General features: G+C 43.5%; 1 protein-coding gene across 1 annotated transcript in view; it reads left to right on the forward strand.

Moving 5' to 3' along the window:
• LOC115139619 (collagen alpha-1(XII) chain-like) overlaps positions 1-27567 on the forward strand; it is a 98091-nt gene that overhangs the window by 7554 nt on the left and 62970 nt on the right. The window contains 17 exon segments of the mRNA XM_029677215.2: positions 2194-2310; positions 2572-2715; positions 4011-4070; positions 5291-5551; positions 5717-5881; positions 6458-6631; positions 6801-7091; positions 7206-7808; positions 9527-9805; positions 9925-10200; positions 11125-11397; positions 16467-16736; positions 21494-21760; positions 22258-22450; positions 22590-22714; positions 24951-25100; positions 25279-25398. Coding sequence (XP_029533075.2) covers positions 2194-2310; positions 2572-2715; positions 4011-4070; positions 5291-5551; positions 5717-5881; positions 6458-6631; positions 6801-7091; positions 7206-7808; positions 9527-9805; positions 9925-10200; positions 11125-11397; positions 16467-16736; positions 21494-21760; positions 22258-22450; positions 22590-22714; positions 24951-25100; positions 25279-25398 — 3768 coding nt within the window.

Genomic DNA, 27567 nt, shown 5'->3' on the forward strand with positions numbered 1-27567 from the left:
GGCTTGATTTTCCTTCTTGTCTGATGGAACAGAAAGACAAAATATGAGTGTCTAAAATGATTTTCCAAAAACTGAGAAAAAACATTCTTCAGAAGCTTCCATGACCATTCATATAAATTACAGATTACAGCACTGCCTTCTTCTCATTAAATCAGGCTATAATCAGGCTATAGTATTCTGTTAGCATATCATATAGACCCCGTATTTTTTAAGAGAAGGCCTCTCTTTTTAGGAGACTGTAGCCTACACACTTGAACCTTGATGGCCAGAACTAGAGGTCAAAAACAGAGGTCATAGTAGCACCCACCCCCCACATTTGTAGGTTCCTTGTTGAATGGCTTGACATGTTGAGACCAGGATGCTCACTGACCAAATCTTGAACTACTTGGAAAAACCAGAAACGAAGAGAAAGAGTCATAACTCCAACAAAACTTTTTGGCCCATCATTGAGGTTTGTGTGTGTGTGTGTTTGCGTGTGTTTGCGTGTGCATGCCTTTGTGGACTGTGTGTACATGCGTATGCCTGTGCTTGCTTGTGGTGTGTGTGCTTTAATTAAGAGCTTCGTAACAAAGAAAATGTGGGTAGTACTGTATGGTTTTGATGGGTCCATTTGGAAACAGAGAAGGAGCAGACCATGGCCCTTGAGTTGATCTGCCAGGTTGGTGGTTCTCATTTTTGATATCCTGTACTGGACAAGCTTCGCTCAGGTCATTTGCTGTGCAAATTTGCATTCAATTTGTCCTGAGTCATGGCTTTTCAACAATATTTTAGAATGATATTCTTGATCTCCACCAGCTTCCCTTTATTTAGAAAACCCTTATTTAGACTAGAAACCCATACTTACACTGCTATGCACCACTGCACTATCCACTGACACACTATCTTGTTATAGTTAATCAACAAGCAGATTGATCTTAAACCACATACTTATCATTTACTGTATTTGTCATTTTAGACATCTTTAGACATTCTGTCATTCCTACATAGGCTATTTAAAAGGATACTCATGGATACCATTTTTATGTCTCTGCATCCAGTATGAAGGAAGTTAGAGGCAGTTTCTCAAGCCAATGCTAACTAGCGTTAGCGCAATGACGAACTCTATGGTATCTACTAGCATGCTAGCAGTTACCATGGACTTACAGTCATTGCGCTAATGCTTGTTAGCAATTGCACTAATGCTAGTTAGCAACTTCCTTCAAACTGCCTGTGGAGACATACAAATGGTATCCATGGGTTCATCTGACTCTGGGGAAGTAGATAACGGCCTTCACTGCCAAAGGCATCCCTTTAATACTTTACTCTTGTTAATGCTGTTTTCTCTTAATAGCCTAACTTACTTAAACCCATCCCCCAATAGACGAATATCATTTTAAAATATTTCTAAAATATGTTCTCTGGTCCGTCTTGTACATGGAAACTTTTGTCCGGTTCCTTAAGTTGTTATAAACAACTTTTCATGTACATGTGCATGATCTTCAGACAGTCCATTCACTGTGACCAATCACATTTATGGTTTGTTTTGCTTTTCTGTTTGATTTGTGTTTTCCTAATATATTTTTTTCATTGTGGATTCTCACTACTTAGCGCTAGAGGGGTTGGAAAAGATGTACCCAATGGTCTTAAATGGCGTTGTGTATTCTTTTAAGAGGTTTGCAATGGATGGGATTCATACACATGGGTCAATCAAAAGCAACAATGTACTGAAGGCTATGTATGACTGCATGTCGGCCTTTACACAACCATGGTATATGAGGTATGAGAAGACTCCATTGTAAAATCCATTTCCACAAGTTTTATGAAAGGCATATGTTTTTGTCAGGTGACTCAGTTTAGGCATGACCTTATCAGCATGCAAAATGTTAGTTAGTCAATGTAAACAAAAGTCATTGTGCCCGTGGATATTTTTTTTTGCCACCCTTTGTTATTCTCCTCGCTATATTGTATGTGCTTGAGTTGTTGACTGTGGTCGGACAGCTCAAACGAATGTCATTTTTCTCCAAAATGGCTGCTCGTGTCTCAAATGTTATGTTGCCTTGTCACCTCTTGCTGTTTGCCCCAACAATGAATCGGATAACTTCAACCTTGAAGTGTTGATTGTTGGGATATGTGTTACCTACACCTTATGTTTAATCATAAATACATTTATTTGTGCAAAAGCTGAGGTTAACATTTGCAACTTTTTTTTCACAGTTGAACCACCTTCAGACTTGAGATTTAAGATTTTAAATGAGAACACAGTACAAATGACATGGAATGTTCCACTAACACGGATAGAGGGATTCAAGATACAAGTGGCCTCAGACACAGGTGGGTGGTCTGTTTTTCTGCAGGCCATCTCTCTCAACTTCATTACCTTTACTGCAACATTACCTGTGTAGCAAGCAATCACTGCCATTGACATGACAAAACACCTAGATTTCCTGTTTTCACCAATTCATTATGGGATCCACATATTAAACATTTCATGCACTGAACACCTAAGAATGTTAAGGCATAAATTGCTTGATTTTGAGATTCAGAATTGTTCATTTCCCTAACCCTTAACTTTTAACTGTATTATTTCCATAGACGAACCAACAAAACATGTATCCCTCCATGCCACTGCCACTAAGACCTCCATCACAGATCTGACAACAGACAAGGACTATGTAGTAACAATCATTGCATACTCTGGGTCAGAGGAAAGTTTGCCCATCTCAGGAAAGCTCACAAGTGAGTCGTTTACTATCACATCTTATGTAGACTATACTGATGAATGAAGTGAGTCACTTACGGTCACAGACACTTGTTTAGTCTACTGGTGATTGATTCAGACTAGAGAGAGGAATGACACTGAATTACTGCATGGCCTTTATCACAGAGATTGCATCCCAAATGACACCCTATTCCCTATGTAGTGCACTATTCTTTTTTTTACCAGAGCCCTTTGGGACCTGGTCAAAAGTAGTGCATTTTATATGGAATATGGTGCCTTTTGGGACCCCCCCGACGTCTTATTTCAGATCAAATTGTATTTGTCCCATACCGTGAAATGTTTATTTAAGAGCCCTTTCCCAACAATGCAGTTTAAAAGTAAGAACATTATCAAATAGATAAAAAGAAAATAGTAACATCATAATATAACAATAACGAGGATATATACAGCCTATATACTAGGAGTACCAGTACCATGATAGTGTACTGGGATACAAGGTAGTTGGGGTGATTGATTGACATGTAAGTAAGGGGTAAAAAGCAGAAAGTCCAGGTAGATATTTAATTAACTGTTCAGGTTTTGGTCCCAGACGTGGCACTCTGCTGCCACTTGCCGTGCGTTCGCAGAGAGAACAGACCATGACTTGGTTGGCTGGAGTCTTTGACAAATTTTAGGGCCTTCTTCTGACACCGCCTGGTATAGAAATCCTAGATGGCAGGGAGCTCGGCACCAGTGACGTACTGGGCCATACACGCTACCGTCTGTAGTGCCTTGCGGTCGGATGCCAAGCACTTGCCGTATCAAGCGGTGATGCAGCCAGTCAAGATGCTCTCAATGGTGCAATTGTATAACTTTTTTGAGGATTTAGTCTACTGGTGAATGATTCCAAATGTATAGAAAGAGGAAGGACAATCCATGGCCCTAACACAGAGGCAACCCCTCTCCCAAGTCTAACAGTGATTCAAGTATGATGTAATGTAATATGAACTGCTTGGTGGGGAAGCCTCTTTGGAACCGGTCCTTAGTTCTGATGCTAGAGTCCTAAGCAGCCCAGTCCGGGTCTTTAGAGATTACTGAGAAAACTGCCGTAACTAATTGCATCAGTCCATTATAATTTGGGAGCTGGCTTCGCCTGCCTGGTCGTTGTGACCCCTAATGGATTTGATTTTATTAGAGACAACCTCATCAAATATATACCCCCCCATGCTACTAGTTGACTCTTTCACATTAAGGTGTTGTGGGTAAGGTTAAATATATTTATTTGTTGTTTTTTTAACTCACATGGTTCTTTGTCTCATTGCTTGTATTTCAGTCCACTCAAGTGGCACAGAACTAGGAGGTCCCAGGAAACCACAGGTCACAGACTCAGTCAGTAAGTCCATTGCGTCATTGTCCTTTTCTTTTTCTGACACTTCACAGTTAACAACATTTTCCAGTTTGTTCATATGCTACAGTCTTTTTAAAATGTATCTTATTGTGCCTGGTCTCTTTCCGTTGGTGTGTGGTCGACAGCACAGTAGAGGGAGTTTCCACATATTATTCTAGTCAATGCCCCATTGTATAGCCAAATCAGTTCTTCTCGAAAATATAGATCATAACGTTGCTGCCTGTCATAGTCAGGCTGTCAATCATGCTAAGTGAAGGAGTTTGCACATGCTCAGTGTGGGGGTCAGTGGTGTGGAACTAACACCTGTGTCAGGGGGCAGGACCTGGAAGAGAACACAGCCAGGTTGAGAAAAGTGGAAACTGTTATGGATACAGCTCTTTACAAGAGCACTGTGGCCTCCCCCAGCATGCTTACTGCTGCTTGGGGAAAACCTCTCTCTCTCTGATGTTATTTCTATCCAGAAGGCTTACCTGGAAAATACCCTCCAGGTAACCCCCTATTCACCCACTGTACCTTCACTGCACCTTTCGTAGTGTTCCCAAAGACTGTACCCGCTATGAGGGCTTACATCTCAAAGTATCACCCTAATAGTTTATATAACCATTTGAGCTGGATGGTGGCTGCTGGGTTTATATCAATCTGATTATTCTTGACTGCACTGTTGATGCCACTATCCCTAACCCGGTATCTGGTCTCGTGAGGATGGTGAATGACCACCGGCTCGTCAAATAAAAGTCTGATGAAGAGCCTGATGAATACAGTGCTGATTTTGGTATTCTGTCAAAAGGGATGGCTATAACATCAACATTTTTACTGCATTCTTTCTTTGTCACCTTAGGGTCCTATCTGAGCATTTGCATTTGCCAATAAGAAATATTAATTGATTTTCCATAGTTCCTGTCTAGTATATGAGTGTTAAGAGGGTAGTTTTCCTTGTTTTCTTCATACAATAATGTTAAAACGCCTGGACCAAAGTTTGCACCTGGAGGCTACTTTCATTGTCCACTGTATATATTTGCCTAGCAGCACTCTTCACATTGTTTTCTTTGGTCAATGATACAGCTATCGGGGACTTGTAAAGCTACGCAAACAGGACATGCTTCTCCTCAGCTCAAATAATTTGCCTCTCCCATTTTTTCCAGTCTATGCTACTTTTTTTCATTTTCCTTCTTCTCTCCTTCTCTCTACCACTCCTTCTCTCCCAGAGTGCTCATTCAGTGCCGTCACAGATTTGGTGTTCCTAGTTGATGGTTCATGGAGCGCTGGAAGAGACTTTAAATACATCCGTAACTTCATCTCCGCCATGGCGGGTGCCTTTGAGATTGGGGAGGACAAGACCAGGGTGGGCGTGGTCCAGTACAGCACTGATACCAAGACAGAGTTTAACCTCAACCAGCACGTGAAATGGGGCGAGCTCCTCAGAGCCATCAACACACTGCCTTACAAGGGTGGAAACACCATGACAGGTACTTACCCATCCCATGTACAGTACCTGGCTATACAATAGACAATAATAACATAATACCAACTGACAAAGCCATAGTTCGTCATTAACAACTCTCTGAGGTTGGTAGAGTGAATCAAATGAGCAATGTTATAACCAAAAGGGACGTCATGCCACTTTGTTACAGGTGAGGCCATGGACTATTTGCTGAAAAACACGTTTACTGAGGCAAACGGTGCCAGGAAAGGCTTTCCGAAGGTGGCCATGATTATCACAGATGGGAAGTCTCAAGACCCTGTGGAGAACATTGCCAAGAAACTTAAGAACATGGGGGTGGAGATCTTCACCTTGGGTATGTGACTACAGGCTACCTTTCTGTCATCTAACCCTGTTTATGTCTTACTGATACTGCTAATCCTGTCTATATATATTCTATAGTCACGAGAGTAAATTGACGTATTCATATCACAAAGTAAAGGATCCTGAGAAACCTACAAGTTAGAATGGTATGAAATGTGTTTCACACATTTTGACCATGTTGTCATTCTTTCCAACTGAAGTTATGACATGGCCTGTTGAAAAATTTATATATTCCATAGTGAATCCAGCTGGTTGTTCTTAAAAGTGGAAAAGAAGGAAAGACCTCTTGTATCATTTCATATCTTTATAGATCACTTGTTTTATTCAGTATAATAAGAACCTGAGAAACTATGCCGCAATTAATTCCTACATTCGGAATAATTTTCATGTGCCGCCATTGACTTTAACAAGGAGTGTTTGGACTTTATTGGTTTTAACTATGAATGAGTAAACCTTCTGAAACTGTCGGGAGATCAGAATTACAATGGTGATATGGAACATTTCCCCCAGTTTTTTATAAGAGACCATATACATTTTACACAACTTTTTTGTTCTTTGTCCAATTTAGGGATCAAAGGAGCAGATGAGGACGAGCTAAAACAAATGGCTTCAACCCCCTACAGGACCCATGTCTATAATATTCTCAACTTTGACCTTATCAAAAATGTGCAGAAAGAGCTCATTACCCATGTGTGCTCGGGGGTGGACGATCAACTCAACTCGCTCGTCAGCGGAGAGGAAGGTAAAAATGCAGTTTTACGACTCAAATGTTGGAAGTGGTTTTGGCGTGGATAAACTTTGAAGAAATTATTAGAGATGAAGGAATTAATGGGGGTGGATCAAAACTTTTCCAGCTAGGGAGAGGAACAAATTCCCGTCGTGATTTATTTGTTGTGATTGTTCATTTACAGTTATTGAACCAGCATCAAACCTCAGAGTCATGGAGATGGCCTCCAAGTCTATGAGGGTGACATGGGACATTTCCTTTGGAGATGTCTCGGGTTACAAGCTCCAGCTGATCCCCATGATGGCCGGCAGCAAGCGCCACGAGCTGTACGTAGGCGCCAGCCAGACCTCAGTGATGGTTACGGGCCTGTCTCCAGACACAGAGTACCAGATCAGCCTGTTTGCCCTCAAGGGCCTGACCCCCAGTGAGCCCATCATAACCATGGAGAAGACTGAGCCGGTCAAAGTGTCCCTTGGTGAGTATACTCTACAACAATATCTTAAAGTCATACTGTATGTCAGTCATTGTTGTAGTTATTCAGTGTCTGATTTTGTCATGACATGACAGATGTTTTTGTGTCCTCTTCTAGAATGTTCTCTTGGAGTAGACGTGCAAGCTGATGTTGTCATTCTGGTCGACGGCTCGTACAGTATCGGACTGTCCAACTTCGCTAAAGTCAGAGCTTTCCTGGAGGTGCTGGTGAACTCCTTTGACATTGGACAGGACAAGATTCAGATCAGCTTGGTTCAGTACAGCAGGGACGCTCACACTGAGTTCTACCTGAACACCCACCACGACATGAGCGCTGTGGTCAACGCCGTCCGGACGTTCCCCTACCGTGGCGGTTCCACCAACACCGGAAGGGCCATGACCTATGTCAGGGAGAAGATCTTCTTGACCACCCGAGGATCGCGACCAAACGTCCCCCGCGTCACTATCCTCATCACAGACGGGAAGTCGTCCGACTCCTTCAAGGACCCGGCCACCAATCTGAAGAAAGCAGACGTGGAGATCTTTGCCGTGGGCGTGAAGGACGCTGTGAGGTCTGAACTGGAAGCCATTGCTACCGAGCCTGTGGAGACCCATGTGTACACCGTGGAGGACTTTGACGCCTTCCAGAGGATCTCCAAAGAGCTCACCCAGGCCATCTGCCTGAGGATTGAGCAGGAGCTCCTCAACATCAGGAAGAAAAGTGAGTAGGACCCTCTCTATATCTGCATGATGTAGTTATTTTTGTTAGTCAGTAAACCCATGCCAACTGTACTCAAGTGAAGATAATGGTTAAAAATAATAGTAATTAGGGGGGTGCTTACATTTGTCGTATTCCACACATGTACATGTGTGAATTGGAAATTCCTTTTTGGCATATCCCACTCCCCCTGAGACCCCCTCGGAGAGTGGGGTCAAAGCCAGCGATCAGCCATTATTGACAGCGATCCTGGAGCAGATAGGATTAAGTGCCTTGCTCAAGTGCACATCGACATACTTTTCACCTAGTTGGCTCTGGGATTTGAACCAGCGACCTTTCGGTTACTGGCCCAACTCACCAAACTGCTAGGCTACAGTAAGTAAAGGAATTTCTGAGCTAAATAGAATGTCTTGCAAACAAGAAATATGGGGGACATTTGTGTATGCCATATATTCTCAATGGAGATAATGGCCCAGCACCCAGTATTTCCAAAGTCTAAGATGTTAATGGAAGTGCCTTAGATACAGTATGTTTGCAATACAAAAATAAATGCTAGCATTCTTTGAATTACATAGTAAAAGTAAATCCTGGGCACTTCAATTAATATGATATGTTACTTTTCGTATGGTATGTATTAATTTGTGGAAGGCCATCATCCATGTGACAAATTACAATTCGTATGATATGTTATGAATTGCAGTTCATACAATATTTTACGAATTGCAATTCATACAATAAGTTATGAATTTTCAAAACGAATGATATGTTACGAATTCCAATTTTTTGCTAGGCTAGGGGTTAGGGTAAAGGGTTAAGGGTAGTGTTCGATTAGCTAGCATGCTAAGTAGTTGCAAAGTAGCTCAAATGCGGAAGTTGTTTGTGATGAGATTCGAACAGTGTGTAAAGTGTGAAGCTAACATCTGGCACAGACAGTATCATACAGCGCCATATGGCAGCAAGCAAGGAGCACGGATTTCCGATGTATAACTTACATCCGAAACATTAGTCGCTTTTTACGTTTTTGATTTCTTGATTTTGAGCAAATAACCATGTTTTGAAATACTATACATGAGTAATTTGATGAATTGGATGAATTGTGGCAAAAATTGTTCACATTTTTAAATAATTTAAAAAAAATACTTTATTAATCAATGTAGTTTTGATCAACTGCTTCTATTTGGACAATTCGGAGAGAATAACTCTTGAAAATGACTCCACTCTACCTTGGTCTTGTTGGTCCATGACCTGAGAAGTAGAAGAGAAAATCCGAAGATTGTATACAACATATGCTTGCAATTACATCTGTCACAATACTCTTTTCCAAAGTTATCATCTTCTGTTTAGCAATGTGTTACACACATGTAAAAACTCTTGCCCTCTCAGGGCAGTAAGATGACTTGCATGTGGAAATATAATACCAAATATTAGTCGCCCTGCATTACATGGCCAGTGTATTGCGTAACTCACACAAGGTTTTGTTACCCAACGATATATTCCTTATCTATTATGACAACATAAATAACTGTACACATAGAAAACAATACACTAATGGAATAGAGATGTTTGAGTGTTATTGAGGCTCCATCCCAAATGGCACTTGAGTCCCTATACAGTGCACTACTTTTGACCAGAGCCCTATGGGAGGCTGGGAATAAAGGTGCCTTTTGGGACGCATCCTGAGTGTTGTGACCTAACGTGTAGTCATCTACCATCTCCTCCAGGCTTACTCCCACCGAGGTTGTTAACTTTCTCTGAGGTTGCCGCCAGGAGCTTCAGAGCCACTTGGGAGACCGATGCCCTCAATGTCCTGTCCTACCTGATCCAGTTCAGACCTGCTGCTGACGTCAACGGGGACTTTGTGTCCATGTCCTTGCCTGGGGACATGCTCACCACTCTGCTGCCTCACCTCACACCCCTCACCCACTACGAGGTCAACGTCTTTGCCCAGTACACCGAAGGAGACAGCTTCCCTCTGAATGGATTCGAGACCACACTAGATGGTCAGCACCGTCAGACCAACAGATAAAGAATTTGATGCCAATGCCTTAACTTCTGTTCTACTATATTTGTATAACCTCTAAATTCCTTATGACCTCTAATCCCACCGTCTTTGTTGCAGAACAAGGACCAGTGCGTAACCTGAGGGTTTCAGAGGAAACGACAGACAGTTTCCGGGTGTCGTGGGCGGCAGCACCAGGGGCGGTGGTACGGTACCGTCTAACCTACGTACCAGTCAGGGGTGACAGCACAAGACTAGAGACAGCCACCGTCGGCGATGAGACCACCATCGTGCTGCCAGAGCTCTTCCCCTTGACAACTTACCGCGTGATGGTGGCTGCAGAGTACCAGTCGGGCGCTGGTGCTGAGATGAAGATCGATGGCACCACCAAAGAAGGTGACTAAAATCTCTGCTTATGTAACAGGCATCTCTGCGTTTGCTTAATAGTATAGCTTTTACATCGCAGTCCCTCACTGTGCTCAGACTAGGGCTCCTCTGCCTTGCAACGTCTTAGCCAATTATGTTATAGAAAAGCTATTTGAGACCTTTCATGCTGGGGACTGAGGCTAGGAATCCTACTCCCTTATACCATCCCTCCAGGGGTGTGAACGGAACATGCCTTTTGTTTCCGACAAAGTGTTAATTTATTTCAACTTCGTGGTCTACTGAGCTAATTTTCCACCCAAAATGACTGTGTCATTAGATTTTTGGGGGAAAGGCATCACAAAAGGGTTGCAATCTAAGAGGGGATTTTTTTCGATGCATACCGGAGGTGTGTTTGTGTGTGTGTGTCCAGTCATGCTGTAGTTTACAGCGTCGGAGCCAAAGGAGCAAGGGGAAATAAACAGAAATGTACTCTTATTCACCACGGCAGCCACATTCTTCTCAGTGATTATCAGCTCTCAGAGCAGTTAGTGCCCACGGATGTTCCAGCTCCTTTAAATAAGGCAGCTGTTTACTTCCAGAGCCTTTGAAAGGGTAGAAAGTATTCCAGCCTGTGCCTCTTTGGCATTCACCACCCAGCTGTTTCAGAGATGGATTTGTGTTTTTACCTCAATCTTCTTCACAATGTTGCCCTTATTGTGCTATCCACTGCGTACCTTTCCAAAAATCTAAAGGTTTCTGTAATTATATGACTTAAGATTTGCATTAATGAAGACTTGTGGTCTTTACAATCTGTCTTGTCTAACAACAGACTATAATCAGGCTATACTGGACACCTCAGCTAATTGGTCATATGCCATAGCCTACAGACAACAACTTCAACTTTGATTGGCTCCTCCATTGACAGTGTGGCTTTTCCCGCCTCTTCTCTCCCAGCGCTGGGATCTCCTCGTGACCTACAGGTCTTTGACCAGACCGTGTCCACCATGAGGCTTTCGTGGGCGGCGGCACCGGGCCGCGTCCTCCAGTACCGTATCATTTTCCGTCCGTCGGCGGGTGGCGAGAAGAAGGAGGTGTCGGTGAAGGGAGGGAACACCAACACCCTTCTGAAGGACCTGCTGCCTGGCACGGAGTACGATCTGGCGGTCAGCGCACGCTACTCCTCTGGCCTAGGAGACCCTCTGGAGGGGAAAGGAACCACACTGGAAGGTAAAGCAGAGAGTTGTTTCATTGGAGTGCAGCTAGAGTGGTGTTTGTGAGACAAGGGCGGATCCCGAAAAACAGTTATTCTCACAAAAACGTATGTAAAGTCTGAACGGTTTGAACTACAAGCTATTATGACCCCACTATGATGAGTTGTGACTTTCACGAACACGCTCTGCTTTGCTATATAATGTTCACAAGCCACACAAATATCGTTAGAAGGTAAGGGGTTCGTCTACATAGAAGATCATAGGAAATCTGAGGACATAATGTCTATGATACTGTAATAAGCTCACATACACTACTGGTCAAAAGTTTTAGAACACCTAGTCATTCAAGGGTTTTTCTTTATTTTTACTGTTTTCTACATTGTAGAATAATAGTGAAGACATCAAAACTATGAAATAGCACATATGGCTGATGCCACATAGTTGTTACTGACTAGCTGGATATTAATTTCCAACTGAGATTTTTTTCCCTCTACTTTTAGTATTGGTATAAATTTGTATCATGTTTTTGCTTGGCAGACCTTATTGTTCATTGACATTTGTCAATAAAACTCATGAATGCAACTGTTTATGCCAAATGTTGTGTTCTACTTGTAGCCCTGGTTGTCCTGAAAATAACATGGTATACAACTTCAATGTGAGGCTAAATCTAAGGGCAGAGCAAGCAGATGAATGAAGTAGCGAATTTCAGCTTTTTCACTGTGCGAATCCCTGGGACCAATTGGGATAGATAGATAGATAGATAGAGAGAGTCAGCCAGCGTCAGTGAGTCAGCCATCTGGTTTTCCTATAGCTGTTTTAGTCAGCTCAGCTCCATCCCTCTGGAGGCTGGAGATCACGTTGTGTGCTTGTGTTTTGGCTGGCGGTGTCAAGCTGGTTGCCCCGGATCGCTGCCACAATAACACAGCTACTGTATCACACCCAGTGGTGCTCACCTAGTTCTTTACCTGCCACTGTGGCCCATTTTCAATGGAATGGACTTTGAAGTAGCATCAGAGCTGACATAAAGCAGAACCACTAGGCGATATTAGACTGTTTTGGCAACAGTCGCACATGCAATGCAATAGGAAGGAGCAAAAGAGGAGTCTTAAACTGAGAACATCTCATCCCTTTTGCCTTTTCCACTAAATCCTTCCCTTTTACATTCATGAAAAAAATGCCAAGAGCTTGACGTTAGCCAGCCTTCCGTCTCCAGGCTTTGCACAATGGTGCATATTTGACTGGACCTTGACTTGGTGTGACTGGGAATGGGCCATGGTCCTTGAACGTGTCTGAGCCTGCCATGGATGTCGGGGCAACTTGGGGAGGCCCCGGGCCCCCTGCTGGCAGACTTTCTTCTCTCCTGAGCGACAGAGTCGCAGAGTCTCTGAGTTAGTTAGTTTTCTGACACAGCATCTGGGACTCTCTCTACTTTCGCTCACGCCGCCAAGCCGACACACACTGATCACTTTGTGCTGGGCTCCACTGGAAGGCTAGGGACTCAACCACTGGGAAGAACCTATGGTATGTTTCAATTCCCAACTGAAAACAGTGGAATTACTGGATTTGGTGTGTTGCAATTTCTCCCACTGTAACAATGTTGTGTGAATTCCTAAAACAAAACTGAACCGTAGTGGTATATTGTAGAAGGCACGTACTTTAATGATGAATATGTACAGTATCTAGCTGCAAGTCCTTATAAACAGAGCAAAATCCAATAATTTTGGCCCCAGTGAGGTAGTGGGGATTTGGAGTAAATTTGACCAGGGGAGTCCATTTTGTGATTATTTGTCAGGCCTTATGCCTGGACACACTTAAGGGGTAGTGGACCCTCACCTTGCTCCGGCCTGCGTCCCAAATGGCACCCTTGTGCACTGTATAGGAAGTAGGGTGCCATTTCGGCCGTACCCTAGGCCTGCCTATGGGGGTGGCCGTTTCTGTGGAGCGCCCAGTTTGGCCCGCAACACACTCCAGCACAGCTCCAGTCCCTATTGGGGGAAAAGGATGACTTCTGACTTGGAGTTCACATTCCTTTTCATTCCTTTTTAAATCGACGGAGCACACTGTACGTTTTCCCCCTGCTAATTTAATATTTCGATGTGGGAGGAGGAGGACAGAATAATTGTAAGAAAACAAATGAAAAAGGGAAAGTGGTGAGATAATGAATGTTAAAGACAAAGGAGGCGTATGGAAAGTGTTACCTGGGAAAATACTTCAAAGCTGTGCAAACGCTGGCCGCCTCCATACTGAGCACTCACCATCCACTTTCATCAGGGAGTGGTGATGACGAGGAGCCCAGACTGCCGGGAATCAAAAAGAACCAAAGCGAGGCATGGAAATTGAATCAACAACGAGCATAAAGGAGGTTGAAGGCCTAGTCAAGAGGTGGTTTACTCTTACTGGGACTCGGGCTCTGTAGCTATATAGTTGTCTTCCTTTAGGATAGATAGCACCTTTAGAATCCCCCCTCGCAGTGAGCAGAACGTTTTCTCCCTCCCCTATCTGGCATTTGTCAGAGTTTATAAAGGATTCCAGTTGCTGTTGACTGATCCTCAGGGATGCCGTGAAGACAAACATGTAGTGGGCAGACTGCACTTCAGGACCTGCACTCTCCCTTCTATTGGACCAGGGTCTAAAGAATATGAAAGCAAGGTTCAAACCTCAAACATTAAAGCTCCAGCTTGTTTTGACTGTGGTACTGAACTTTTAGGCTCTTTTGGCTTAATATCAGTGCTGGATACAAATGCACAGCAGATTTCTCCGCTGGATAGAGTTTTGTCTTGAGTCTTGAGGAGATTGCAACGTGCTTGATATGTCAAGGCTATTTAGAATGTCAAAGGCCTGAACAAAATCAATGCCGCCTGGTGTTGGAAGGCTACAGTGAGCGCAGATAAAATAGAACATAGAAACATAGTGTATATATTTTGTTACGTTTCAACAATTGACTCATTTGATTGGCTTAACATTGTTATTCAATGTTATGCAGGCAGCCGTAAAATCACATGGTTGTTTATTCAGAAAATATTCCAAGCCAAAATAGTGGATTGTTTTTTTTGAGAGAAATGGTAAGTGTAGTGTTTAAAAGAAAGCGAGTTGAATTTACTGTGGTTTTGTTCAGTTTTGCCTTATAATAGGGTTGAGTGGGTTTCAGGCCGGGCCGCCGAGCGCCAGATTCCCTGCGAGAGCCGCCTGTGGCTTGATATTTAGAAAACCTCCAGACCCCCAGACATTGAAAGTGAGAGCCAATGGCAGTGGCTGCTGCTGTGCCTCTGTGGTGGAGACGGAGAGCCTGCCCATGTGGACTGAGGCAGTACATGTCCAGTAAAATGAAGGAAATTAGATTTTTAGCCGGGACTGGAATGGGTTGCTTCAGATTATATTATGTTTGATAGATTATTTTTGGCGTGGCAGTTGGAAAGACTTTTCCTGAAATCAGACGCAGCTTACTTGTTGATCTATAAAATTAAACACATGCTTAAAGTTAACATCTCTCCCTGTACAATTCTTTGTCAGGAAAAAAAAAACAAATCTTTTTTTCCCCCCTGAGGTATAACAGTACTTCCAAATGTTTGTTTTTCAATATGAAAGAGGACACATGTTCACATGTTGATCCGGTGCCCCACCGGACGTTTGCGTTTATCGGTTAGCTTGTTTGGCTTCAGTGGTAAGATGAGAAAACGACAAAAGGTAATGGTTTAAGTCAGAATCTGCTCGATGTGCTCGTGGTGGCATGGTTAGATTGGTCACGTGTCTTACCAGTAAATATCCACCAGTAGTCCTGCTCTGGGCTATCCTACAACAATTAAGAGAGTCTGTCTCGGATCCACCACACTATGAACCAAACACAGGTTTTGATGATTCGTGAAAATGTCATCTTGTATCTGCAGAGTAATACTGGCTGTGGTCCACTATAATCGGTTGACTGTGCAGTGCACTATCCATTACAATCCCAATATGTCCATTGGCAGAAAGTGAAGTGTTGTATGTCTAATGGCTACTCTCTGTTACATTGTAGTTACATTGTTTAGTTAGATCACTCGACCAGACATGTTTCATTATTATCAAAAACAGACAGAGTTTGTACTACTATGCAATGTTTTACCTCTATTCAACTCATGACCAATGTGGTGAGTTTGTTTTGCATCGCTCGGTTCCCAGGGTCGGTGAGCTATCGCCCTTAGGAGCAAACTCCGCCCGGCAGTGGCACAGAGTGATGCAAAACGAATGCGCCCAATGTAACATATACAATGGCGATGCAGATAGTCACCGCCATTCACAAACCCCAGTCATGTCTTTAGTCCCTATAGACTGCTGGCTCTGTGCAGCATAAGCTTCATGTGTCTTTTTGCAGTAACATGAGCCATGTGCACATGAAATTAGTTTTGGTCTTGTTTAATGAAACAAATCTATATGTGAAGGCAAACAGGCTTCCCTTGTCTGCTTTATCAGTTAGGAACAGTGGTGAGAACCCACATCATGACCACGCTCTCGCATAGACCCATAGCTCCTGTCAGTGTCCTCCCTCCCTCCACCACTCTCTCCATCCATCCAGTATATGAAGCAGATGTGCCCTGTTGACCTTTAGTTAATTGGGAGTCTCCTATAAGTCAGCCCATATGTCACAGGTCCAGTCGGAGTGCGAGGCATGTTTGTCATCCGAGGTAGATATGTGGTATCTCTGCTGCTCTTTTGCCTTTTATAGATGTGACTAGCTGTTTAACTATGCTGTCCTCTGGACACGGGTTTCAATGCTTTGCATTTTGAGTAGTGCCATTGGCCAGATGCAGTCAGTCAAAATGGATGCTTAGATACAGCTGGGCTGTGGGGATTTGTCAAAGGCACTGCATTTCTATGTTGTTTGCAAAAGTGCATATTGTTTACGGTTCTAAGCACCCTTTTTACTTGTTTATGCAAGATGATTTAGAGTTGAGCATTTTCTCTTCCTTTACTGAGAAGTGCATACGGGCCTATCCGGATAGTGTGGTGGAGCGTTCATTGACTCTCATTAACCAACCATTGCATCCCGTATCCTCTCCCAAATCCTCACCCAGAAATCTGATCTTTTTTTCCCCTTTGTGTTTGTTTCAGAACTGGGCTCCCCCAAGGACCTGGTCACCAGCGACGTAACGGACACCAGCTTTGCTGCGTCTTGGATGGCTGCCCCTGGAAACGTGAAGATGTACAGGATCCGCTGGAAGTCGTTGTACAGTGACGAGTCAGGGGAGAAGACGGTCCCTGGAGATGTCACCAACACTGTCCTGGATGGTCTGACACCTGAGACCCTCTACCAGGTGTCTGTCGTGGCATCCTACGGCAGAGGAGACGGGGACCCACTGACCGGACAGGAGACCACCGATGGTAAGACTTATTACACATCATCCTCCGTTCATTCTGTTTGTGGCTCTCAGTGTTGGACGTCAGAGGTGGATACAATGGCAGCATCCCAAACTGCAACCTATTCCCCATATAGTGGAACACTTTTGACCAAAGCCCATATGGTCCTGGTCCAAAGTAGTGCACTAAGTAAGGAATAGGGTGTCATTTGGGACACAATCAAAGTCTCACCACTGGGATTACCAAAGTAATGAGTCACTGAAGTGGTGCTAGTTGTGGTGGTTTGGATGTATCCATGAAGCATTTTGTAGACCTGTCGAACGGTTTGAAACTCTCCTTGGGCCATCACATATATTTTCATACAATAGCACTATGCCAGTGCCAAGATTGAGATTTTCTTTTAAACAAATTGATAAAATATGAAAATATTCCATTCCAGTACTCATCATCCTCACTCTCTGGAACTCTTTTGTCTTGGTGTCGGGTATTTTGGAAAAGGGTCATTTCTAAGACTCCCTTTTAAGCTGTGGTTTGCAGTGGAAAGCCGAGGTGGTGACAGTTATTATGCATTATGTGTTCTAGAATCTAAGATAACCTCACTTTTGTGGAGGGGATTTAATTTTTTTCCTGTATACTGCTGTTAGGGTGCGTGGGAGCAGTATTTAGACACACTATCAAATCCACCACACATCCCTCTATCCTACACATGGGAAATCACATTGATGGAAATGTCCTCAAACACTTGAGGAACCAGTGAGATGGTTTGATTAGACATTTGTAGATATGGAAAGTAATTTAGTTTATTGACTCTGGCAGGCCAAGTCAAGCATATTTTGAACAGTAAATAACCTTGAGACACTCTCAGGGGACCTCACCTTTCATATCCGTACTTACCTCATTACGTTCGCACAGCGGAACCAATGGATCTCCGGTAACAAGGTTTACAGGTTCATTCAGGTCAATCAACACATTGAGAAGTTGGAGGTCATGTTTTTTTCCGCCAATAACAATCCTCCTAGTGAACGGATGAAGACTAGTGGATAATTAACTGTTTGGAAGGATTGCCTTTGGTTTGACTATTCCGAAATGGTGGAACAAATGCACCTTATTACATGGTCTATGGAGCTTAGCTTCATTCACAATAGGGGAAAGGCAAAGTTAAACGTCCAATGCAGCTGTTTTTTTAAATCAAAATATAAATTCATTTCTGGGTAACACTTAAGTACTTTACTGTGGTTGTTTTCAATTAAAATGGCAAAAAAAGAAACAAAAATAGCCTCTTAGCGAAGAGCAATTTCTCAAGACAGAATTTTGCTAGGACTGTCTGGTCGCGGTCTGAGTGAAGGGTCCTAATTGGATTAGCCTAATGGGAGGGATATGTTACCTGAAAACTAGCTGTTATTGGCAGAGGTTTGAAACTCTGTCTATTATTGGTCTATTGACTTATACCGCCTGGTGATGTCACCAGGCAGGCCAAAACTCCATACCACCAAAATAGGCTGAAATTTCTGGCGGCCTTTTCAAATAGCTCTTACACTAAAAGGGCATTATCATAATTTTAAAAATGTCACGTTATTATTCCAACCTCATAGTGTGCAAATATACAGTTGAAGTCGAAAGTTTATATACACGTTAGCCAAATACATTTAAACTCAGTTTTTCACAATTCCTGACATTTAATCCTAGTAAAAATTCCCTGTTTTAGGTCAGTTAGGATCACCACTTTATTTTAAAAATGTGAAATGTTAGAATAATAGTAGAGAGAATGATTTATTTCAGCTTTGATTTATTTCATCACATTCCCAGTGGGTCAGAAGTTTACATACAATCAATTAGTATTTGGTAGCATTGCCTTTTTATTGTTTCATTTGGGTCAAACATTTCGGGTAGCCTTCCACAAGCTTCCCACAATAAGTTGGGTGAATTTTGGCCCATTCCTCTTGACAGATCTGGTGTAACTGAATCAGTTTTGTAGGCCTCCTTGCGCACACATGCTTTTTCAGTTCTGCCCACAAATTATCTATAGGATTGAGGTCAGGGCTTCGTGATGGCCACTCCAGTACCTTGACTTTGTTGTCCTTAATCCATTTTGCCACAACTTTGGAAGTATGCTTGGGGTCATTGTCTATTTGGAAGACCCATTTGCGACCAAGCTTTTGCTTCCTGACTGGTGTCTTGAGATGTTGCTTCAAAATATCCACATAATTTTCCTCCCTCATGATGGCATCTATTTTGTGAAGTGCACCAGTTCCTCCTGCAGCAAAGCACCCCCCACAACATGATGCTGCCACCGCTGTGCTTCACGGTTGGGATGGTGTTCTTCCGCTTGCAAACCTCCCCCCCTTCCTCCAAACATAATGATGGTCATTATGGCCAAACAGTTCTATTTTGTTTCATCAGACCAGAGGACATTTCTCCAAAAAGTACGATCTTTGTCCCCATGTGCAGCTGCAAACCATAGTCTGGCTTTTTTTATGGCAGTTTTGGAGCAGTGGCTTCTTCCTTGCTGAGTGGCCTTTCAGGTTATGTCGATATAGGACTCGTTTTACTGTGGATATAGATACTTTTGTACCTGGTTCCTCCAGTATCTTCACAAGGGCCTTTGCTGTTGTTCTGGGATTGATTTGCACCTTCATCTCTAAGAGACAGAATGCGTCTCCTTCCTGAGCAGTATGATGGCTGCGTGGTCCCATGGTGTTTATACTTGCGTACTATTGTTTGTACAGATGAACGTGGTACCTTTAGGCATTTGGTACCTTCATTGCTCCCAAGGATGGACCAGACTTGTAGAGGTCTACAATTGTTTTCTGAGGTCTTGGCTGATTTATTTTGATTTTCCCATGATGTCAAGCAAAGAGGCACTGAGTTTGAAGGTGGGCCTTGAAATACATCCACAGGTACACCTCCAATTGACTCAAATTATGTCAATTAGACTATCAGAAGCTTCTAAAGCCATGACATCATTTTCTGCTATTTTCAAAGCTGTTTAAAGGCACAGTCAACTTAGTATATGTAAACTTCTGACCCACGGTAATTGTGATACAGTGAATTATAAGTGAAATAATCTGTCTGTAAACCATTGTTGTAAAAATGACTTGGTTCATGCACAAAGTAGATGTCCTGACCAACTTGCCAAAACTATAGTTTGTTAAACTTCTTAGGGCTGCAATCCCGTTAACGGGATGATATGACAACAGCCTGTGAAAGTGCAGGGCGCCAAATTCAAAACAACAGAAATCTCATAATTACAATTCCTCAAACATACATGTATCTTATACCATTTTAAAGGTAATCTTGTTGTTAATCCCACCACAGTCTCCGATTTCAAATATGCTTTACAGCAAAAGCACCACAAACGATTATGTTAGGTCACCACCAAGCCACAGAAAAACAGCCAAAGAGAGGAGTCACAAAAAGCACAAATAGAGATAAAATTAATCACTAACATTTGATGATCTTCATCAGATGACACTCATAGGACTTCATGTTACACAATACATGTATGTTTTGTTTGATAAAGTTCATATTTAATATAAAAAAATCTGAGTTTACATTGGCGCGTTACGTTCATTAGTTCCAAAAACATCCAGTGATTTTGCATAGCCACATCGATTCAACAGAAATACTCATCATAAATGTAGATGATAATGCAAGTTATACACATGGAATTATAGATATACCTCTCCTTAATGCAACCGCTGTGTCAGATTTCAAAAAAACTTTACGGAAAAAGCAAACCATGCAATAATCTGAGACGGCGCTCAGAAAATTAATCAAATTAGCCGCCATGTTGGAGTCAACAGAAACTGGAAATTACATGATAAATATTCCCTTACATTTGATGATCTTCATCAGAATGCACTCCCAGCAATCGCAGTTCCAAAATAAATGCTTGATTTATTTGATAATGTCCGTTAATTATGTCAAAGTAGCTACTTTTGTTAGCGTTAGGTACACAAAAACTTCAGACAAAAATTTTAAAAAGTTATATTACAGGTCGAAGAAACATTTCAAACTAAGTATAGAATCAATCATTAGGATTTTTTAAATCATAAATCTTCAATGAAGTTCCAACCGGAGTATTCCTTTGTGTCTACAGGAGCAACGGAACGCAGGGCGATATCATGCGGAATGAGCGTGACCAGGAAATGGCTCTCTGCCAGTAAGCTGACTCATTCAGCTCTTATTCAGTCCCACAACACAGTAGAATCCTCATTCAAGTTTCTAAAGACGGTTGACATCTAGTGGAAGCCCTAGGAAGTGCAACTTCATTCATATCCCAATGTGAATTCAATAGGGCCTGAGTTGAAAATCGACCAACCTCAGATTTCTCACTTCCTGTTTCGATTTCTTCTCAGGTTTTTGCCTGCAATATGAGTTCTGTTATACTCACAGACATCATTCAAACAGTTTTAGAAACTTCAGAGTGTTTCTATACTAACAATAATATGCATATATTAGCAACTGAGACTGAGGAGACTGAGGAGCAGGCCATTTACTCTGGGCACCTTTCATCCAAGCTACTCAATACTGCCCCTGCAGCCATAAGAAATTAACAAGACATTTGTGGAGTGGTTGAAAAACGAGTTTTAATGACTCCAACCTAATTGTATGTAAACTTCCGACTTCAACTGTATCTAAAAACACAGAAAAATCAAGTTTTTGACTTCACTGGGCCTTTAAGATAAACAGATTTGGGGATATGAGTCAAACTCTCGTTTAGATTATTTTTCTCAACATCCTCGCTACGAATCGAACATTCTCCTCCTCTCTGTCCTCAGTGTCTGCTGCTGCGAAGGCTCTGACTGTGTCTGATGAGACCGAGCGAAGCATGAAGATAACGTGGATGGCGGCACCGGGGAAAGTCATCAACTACCGAGTGACATACGTACCCACCGATGGCGGCAAAGAGATGTTCGCCAAGGTTCCTGGCACCTCCACCTCCACTGTGCTGAAGCGACTGACGCCCATGACCATTTATGACATCACGGTGCACCCCATCTACAAGCGGGGAGAAGGAAAAGCAAGGCAAGGAGTAGGAACGACACGTACGTTGGTCCATAATTCAACCCCATGAGATGAGACAGTAGGGTGCAGTGGGAAACACTGTGGGAGTGGGACAGGTATCTTTCACTAAGGACACCTCAGAGACTTGGTTAATACACACATATATTTAACACAAAGTTAAATAAAGGTATAAAAGAATATATATATATATATGAGATAGAGAGAGAGATCTTACCACTTACTAACACATGGAATGACATTGGGTTCTTTGACGCCGGAATGGCACCATATTCCCTTTGTAGTGCACTACTGTTGATGTGCATATGGTTCTGGTCAAAAGTAGTACGCTCTATAAGGCATAGGATGCCATTTGGGACCCATGCTGGGACTCAAGACTTGTATTATGGACTAATGAGAAACTGACTGGAATGTGGGTTGGCTGATCTCATTGAAAAATGGCTAGCTTTGCCAAAGATGAAGTTACGATCTTTCTTCACGAGTTTGAACTGATATGTTTGCTCTGTTTGTCCCCTTGTAGTGTCACCTTACAAAGCTCCCAGAAACCTGAAGACCTCGGACCCTGGCAAGACCAGCTTCAGAGTCTCCTGGGACGCAGCCCCTGGAGATGTGCGTGGCTACAAGGTCACATTCCACCCCAGTGGCAATGATATCGACCTAGGAGAGCTGCTGGTTGGGCCCTATGACAACACTGTGGTATTAGAGGAGCTCCGGTGAGAGACAGGAAGTTATAACCCCAGACAGGAAGTCTTCTGCCTTGTGACATTTGCTGCGTCCCATATAGCACCCTATTCCATATAGTGCACTACTATTGACTATAGTCATTTGAATCTCATCTCTCCATCTCATCAGGGCCGGAACCAAGTACTCTGTAGCAGTGTTTGGAATGTTTGATGGAGGCCATTCTGCTGCACTGGCTGGAGAGGAGAAGACTACCCTCTCCGATGCACCCGAAGTCCCATTGGAACCTTGGAACGGTAAAACCTTACAATACCATAACGTAACCGACTACCGACAAACAGACATTTGTTGCATCCTAAAGGGCACCTCATTTCCTAGCTTTGACCAGAGCAGTGCACTATATAGGGAATAGGGCACCGTATTGGAGGCAGCCACAGAACAACCACTCAGATAGACACACAGACCAAACCACAGACACACAATGTCCTAGCCACAGCCGGCTTTTCCACTGCGAGTTAGAGTATGACGCTAATCATCCCATTACAGGGAATTATGTGTCTGTCTAAACTAATCCACATCACAAACTCATTGGAATAAAGCACCACATCACACTGCCATCAATTCTAATCACTTATAGCTGTTTGGCTTCAATGGCCTTTTTTCTACCTCATATCATGTTAAAGGCACTTTCAAAAATCTCTGGAGCGTTTGGTACCCTGATCACGCTTTAAAGCATGTGCGAAACACAATCGAACACTGGCTGAAACGAATTCTGGTCCTGCGTGAGTAGCGGGTCCAAGATCCAGGACCAGAGTACCAGGTACTGTGACGCGACAGCGCGAGTCGGGTGACATTTTTTGGCCCGTTATAAACAAGCTAGCTCGCTAACGTCATGGAGAATGTGCGTCTTGCTAATCGCACGAGAAACAATTATTTTTCTGGTCTCGTGAAAGCAAAACATATTCTGTAGAATTCTCACAAACGCTCCAGGAAACTGAACCAGGGTACCAGGGTAATTTCATATGGTGCATATGATACTTATCACAGCATGGTGATAAACAAGACATTATGATATTTGTAGGATGAATTAATTATGGGTAATATGTCTTGACCTCCTTTTTCTTGCAGTGCCACTGTGTGATGACTTACACTCCCCCACAACTCCAAACGTTCAGCGTGCCAAACATGTTTGTGTATCTTTTGCCACAAACAAATATTTCTCATCACTGTGCCCATTTGACCCAGCAGCCATATTGTTTCTTCCTTAATCCTTCCTGACATGCAAAAGTTCATATTTCTCATTTTTACTTCGCAAAAAAAAAAGTTAGTTGGGGGGGGGGGTTTCTCTGCTTTTAATTAGAGATGTTTTACAACCAGGAGAGTATGCAGTGCACCCGAGCTGCCGTGAAGCAGAGCTCTATGCGGCTAGGAAAATGTTTCTCATAAAAGACCCTAAGAGAGCTGCCGACCTTGGCCCGAAATTCCTCTCAGTAACGGGGAGCAGACACACTGACACACAGTGACACACTGCCCACCGCACCGATCAGAGCAGAGCTAGGGACGTTCCAGTCCATCATGACCAGACTTAAGTCGTTAAGACTCCTCTACAGTGTCTTACTGTCTCAGTTGATGACAGGTGGTTTTGTTGGGGAATGTCTCATAGACTTACATTGAGCTTACAAGCGTTTTGTTTACCCGCGTTGTGTAACTCAAACAAACTGCTTCCATATATAACCAGATACACATTTTACGAGGGGCTATCCCCCACACATCGTCAAGCACCTGTTTCTCCATGCTGCAGTAAAGAAAGTGGGTAAATGTTTTGTTTTCTCCTCTAATCTGTTTTCATTTGCAGATACAGTGGGCAGATTGCATAGCTCCGTGTCTGAACGACTCCGGGTCCTTTTGCTCGGCTGCAGGACGAGCGAGCAACCACCCTTTCACCCCCACAGGTGTCGAGGAGCGAGCACAGCAGGAATGTGCAATAACTCGGGGAGAGGAGTCTCTCGTATATCGTTTGTGAGCTGGTTGCTCTTGTTGTTCAGAGGCAGGGGACAAACCCAACGACAGAAACCCCACAAGCTTCCCGAAGAGCCGCAGGCCACAAAAAGCTTTTTGGATATACACAGAAAAAAAGAAGATGGACCCCCAGGGGAAAGAAAATAGTTGACCCCCCCCCCCCCGCAAGATAAAAATACTGCTGCAAAACATGTTGAAGCAATAGATAGTTTATTGTAGAAACATTATTGTATAGTACGTATTGTTTTTTAGTATAGTTATTGTGATATTTGTAATGCCTTTCTGCCTCCTGCTTGTTGATGTCTGTATTTGGTGTGTGTATTTTGCCTGTGCATGTCTGTCTGAAACAGTTTTTTTTATTATTCTATTGTTCTTTGGCACCCCTCTCCTCGTCCCTTCCTACACACATCCTCTCTACTGTCACACTACATGGACTGTACTAAGTGGTCAAATCCGAGGGGTGTCCATGGTATCAGGCCTCCCTTTCACGGCCCTCTCCTCCACCCCTTACAGAAGCCAAGTGTAAGAGCCAGGCCAAGGCTGACATCATCCTGCTGGTCGATGGCTCATGGAGTATTGGCCGTCTGAACTTCAAAACCATCCGCGCCTTCATCGCTCGCATCGTTGGTGTCTTTGACATCAACCCTGATAGAGTCATGATCGGTAATCTTTCTTTTGATCAAATCCCATTAGCAATGTGTACGATGGCATAGGTTCACCACCCAACTCAATTGAGTTTGATCTGGAGTTGATGCCATAATTGAAAATCAATGTTACATTCTGAACAATCACTTTGATTGGAGGTAGGTATAGTCTCATGCTGTGTTGTGTGTGTCTCCAGGTATGGTTCAGTACAGTGGAGACCCCAAGACTGAGTGGCATCTGAATGCCCACCCAACCCGTGATGGGCTTCTCAAAGCTGTGGCTGACCTGCCCTACAAAGGGGGAAACACCATGACAGGTGACGTATCATCAAATGAAGGGATAACTCCGAGCTGTCATCTGTTTTAAAAAACCTAAGCTAACTTAACTTACTTTAACTTAAAATAACTTCACTTAACTTAATCGTGATAAAAGTCCAAGCAGATGTTTTTATCTCAATATCAAATCATTTCAGGCTAACAATTAAGTACCCAGTGTGATTGTTTTAAATGAAAATGGTAAAAAAATATTTTAAAAAATAGCTTCTTAGCAAAGAGCAATTTCTCAACCAATAATTTTTCTAGGACTGTCTGGGAGTGGTCTGAGTGGGGAGGGGAAAACTGAAAACTAACTATTATTGGCAGAGAGGTTTGGAACTCTCTTTCTTATTGGTCTATTAACTAATTTACCGCCTGATGATGTCACCACGAAGGCCAAAACTCCATCCCACCAAAACAGTATTTTCAAACAGCTCTTACACTAAAATGGGATTATCATAATTTTCATAATTTCACAGTATTATTCCAACTTGTGGAAATGATATAAAATAATATACTGCACTGGGCCTCTAAACATTTACATTACATTTACATTACATTTAAGTCATTTAGCAGACGCTCTTATCCAGAGCGACTTACAAATTGGTGCATTGACCTTATGACATCCAGTGGAGCAGCCACTTTACAATAGTGCATCTAAATCTTTTAAGGGGGGTGAGAAGGATTACTTTATCCTATCCTAGGTATTCCTTAAAGAGGTGGGGTTTCAGGTGTCTCCGGAAGGTGGTGATTGACTCCGCTGTCCTGGCGTCGTGAGGGAGTTTGTTCCACCATTGGGGGGCCAGAGCAGCGAACAGTTTTGACTGGGCTGAGCGGGAACTGTACTTCCTCAGTGGTAGGGAGGCGAGCAGGCCAGAGGTGGATGAACGCAGTGCCCTTGTTTGGGTGTAGGGCCTGATCAGAGCCTGGAGGTACTGAGGTGCCGTTCCCCTCACAGCTCCGTAGGCAAGCACCATGGTCTTGTAGCGGATGCGAGCTTCAACTGGAAGCCAGTGGAGAGAGCGGAGGAGCGGGGTGACGTGAGAGAACTTGGGAAGGTTGAACACCAGACGGGCTGCGGCGTTCTGGATGAGTTGTAGGGGTTTAATGGCACAGGCAGGGAGCCCAGCCAACAGCGAGTTGCAGTAATCCAGACGGGAGATGACAAGTGCCTGGATTAGGACCTGCGCCGCTTCCTGTGTGAGGCAGGGTCGTACTCTGCGGATGTTGTAGAGCATGAACCTACAGGAACGGGCCACCGCCTTGATGTTAGTTGAGAACGACAGGGTGTTGTCCAGGATCACGCCAAGGTTCTTAGCGCTCTGGGAGGAGGACACAGTGGAGTTGTCAACCGTGATGGCGAGATCATGGAATGGGCAGTCCTTCCCGGGAGGAAGAGCAGCTCCGTCTTGCCGAGGTTCAGCTTGAGGTGGTGATCCGTCATCCACACTGATATGTCTGCCAGACATGCAGAGATGCGATTCGCCACCTGGTCATCAGAAGGGGGAAAGGAGAAGATTAATTGTGTGTCGTCTGCATAGCAATGATAGGAGAGACCATGTGAGGTTATGACAGAGCCAAGTGAATTGGTGTATAGCGAGAATAGGAGAGGGCCTAGAACAGAGCCCTGGGGGACACCAGTGGTGAGAGCACGTGGTGAGGAGACGGATTCTCGCCACGCCACCTGGTAGGAGCGACCTGTCAGGTAGGACGCAATCCAAGCGTGGGCCGCGCCGGAGATGCCCAACTCGGAGAGGGTGGAGAGGAGGATCTGATGGTTCACAGTATCGAAGGCAGCCGATAGGTCTAGAAGGATGAGAGCAGAGGAGAGAGAGTTAGCTTTAGCAGTGCGGAGCGCCTCCGTGATACAGAGAAGAGCAGTCTCAGTTGAATGACTAGTCTTGAAACCTGACTGATTTGGATCAAGAAGGTCATTCTGAGAGAGATAGCGGGAGAGCTGGCCAAGGACGGCACGTTCAAGGGTTTTGGAGAGAAAAGAAAGAAGGGATACTGGTCTGTAGTTGTTGACATCGGAGGGATCGAGTGTAGGTTTTTTCAGAAGGGGTGCAACTCTCACTCTCTTGAAGACGGAAGGGACGTAGCCAGCGGTCAGGGATGAGTTGATGAGCGAGGTGAGGTAAGGGAGAAGGTCTCCGGAAATGGTCTGGAGA

The sequence above is a fragment of the Oncorhynchus nerka genome, linkage group LG13 (assembly GCF_034236695.1).
Source record: "Oncorhynchus nerka isolate Pitt River linkage group LG13, Oner_Uvic_2.0, whole genome shotgun sequence".
NCBI classification, from domain to species: Eukaryota; Metazoa; Chordata; class Actinopteri; order Salmoniformes; family Salmonidae; genus Oncorhynchus; species Oncorhynchus nerka.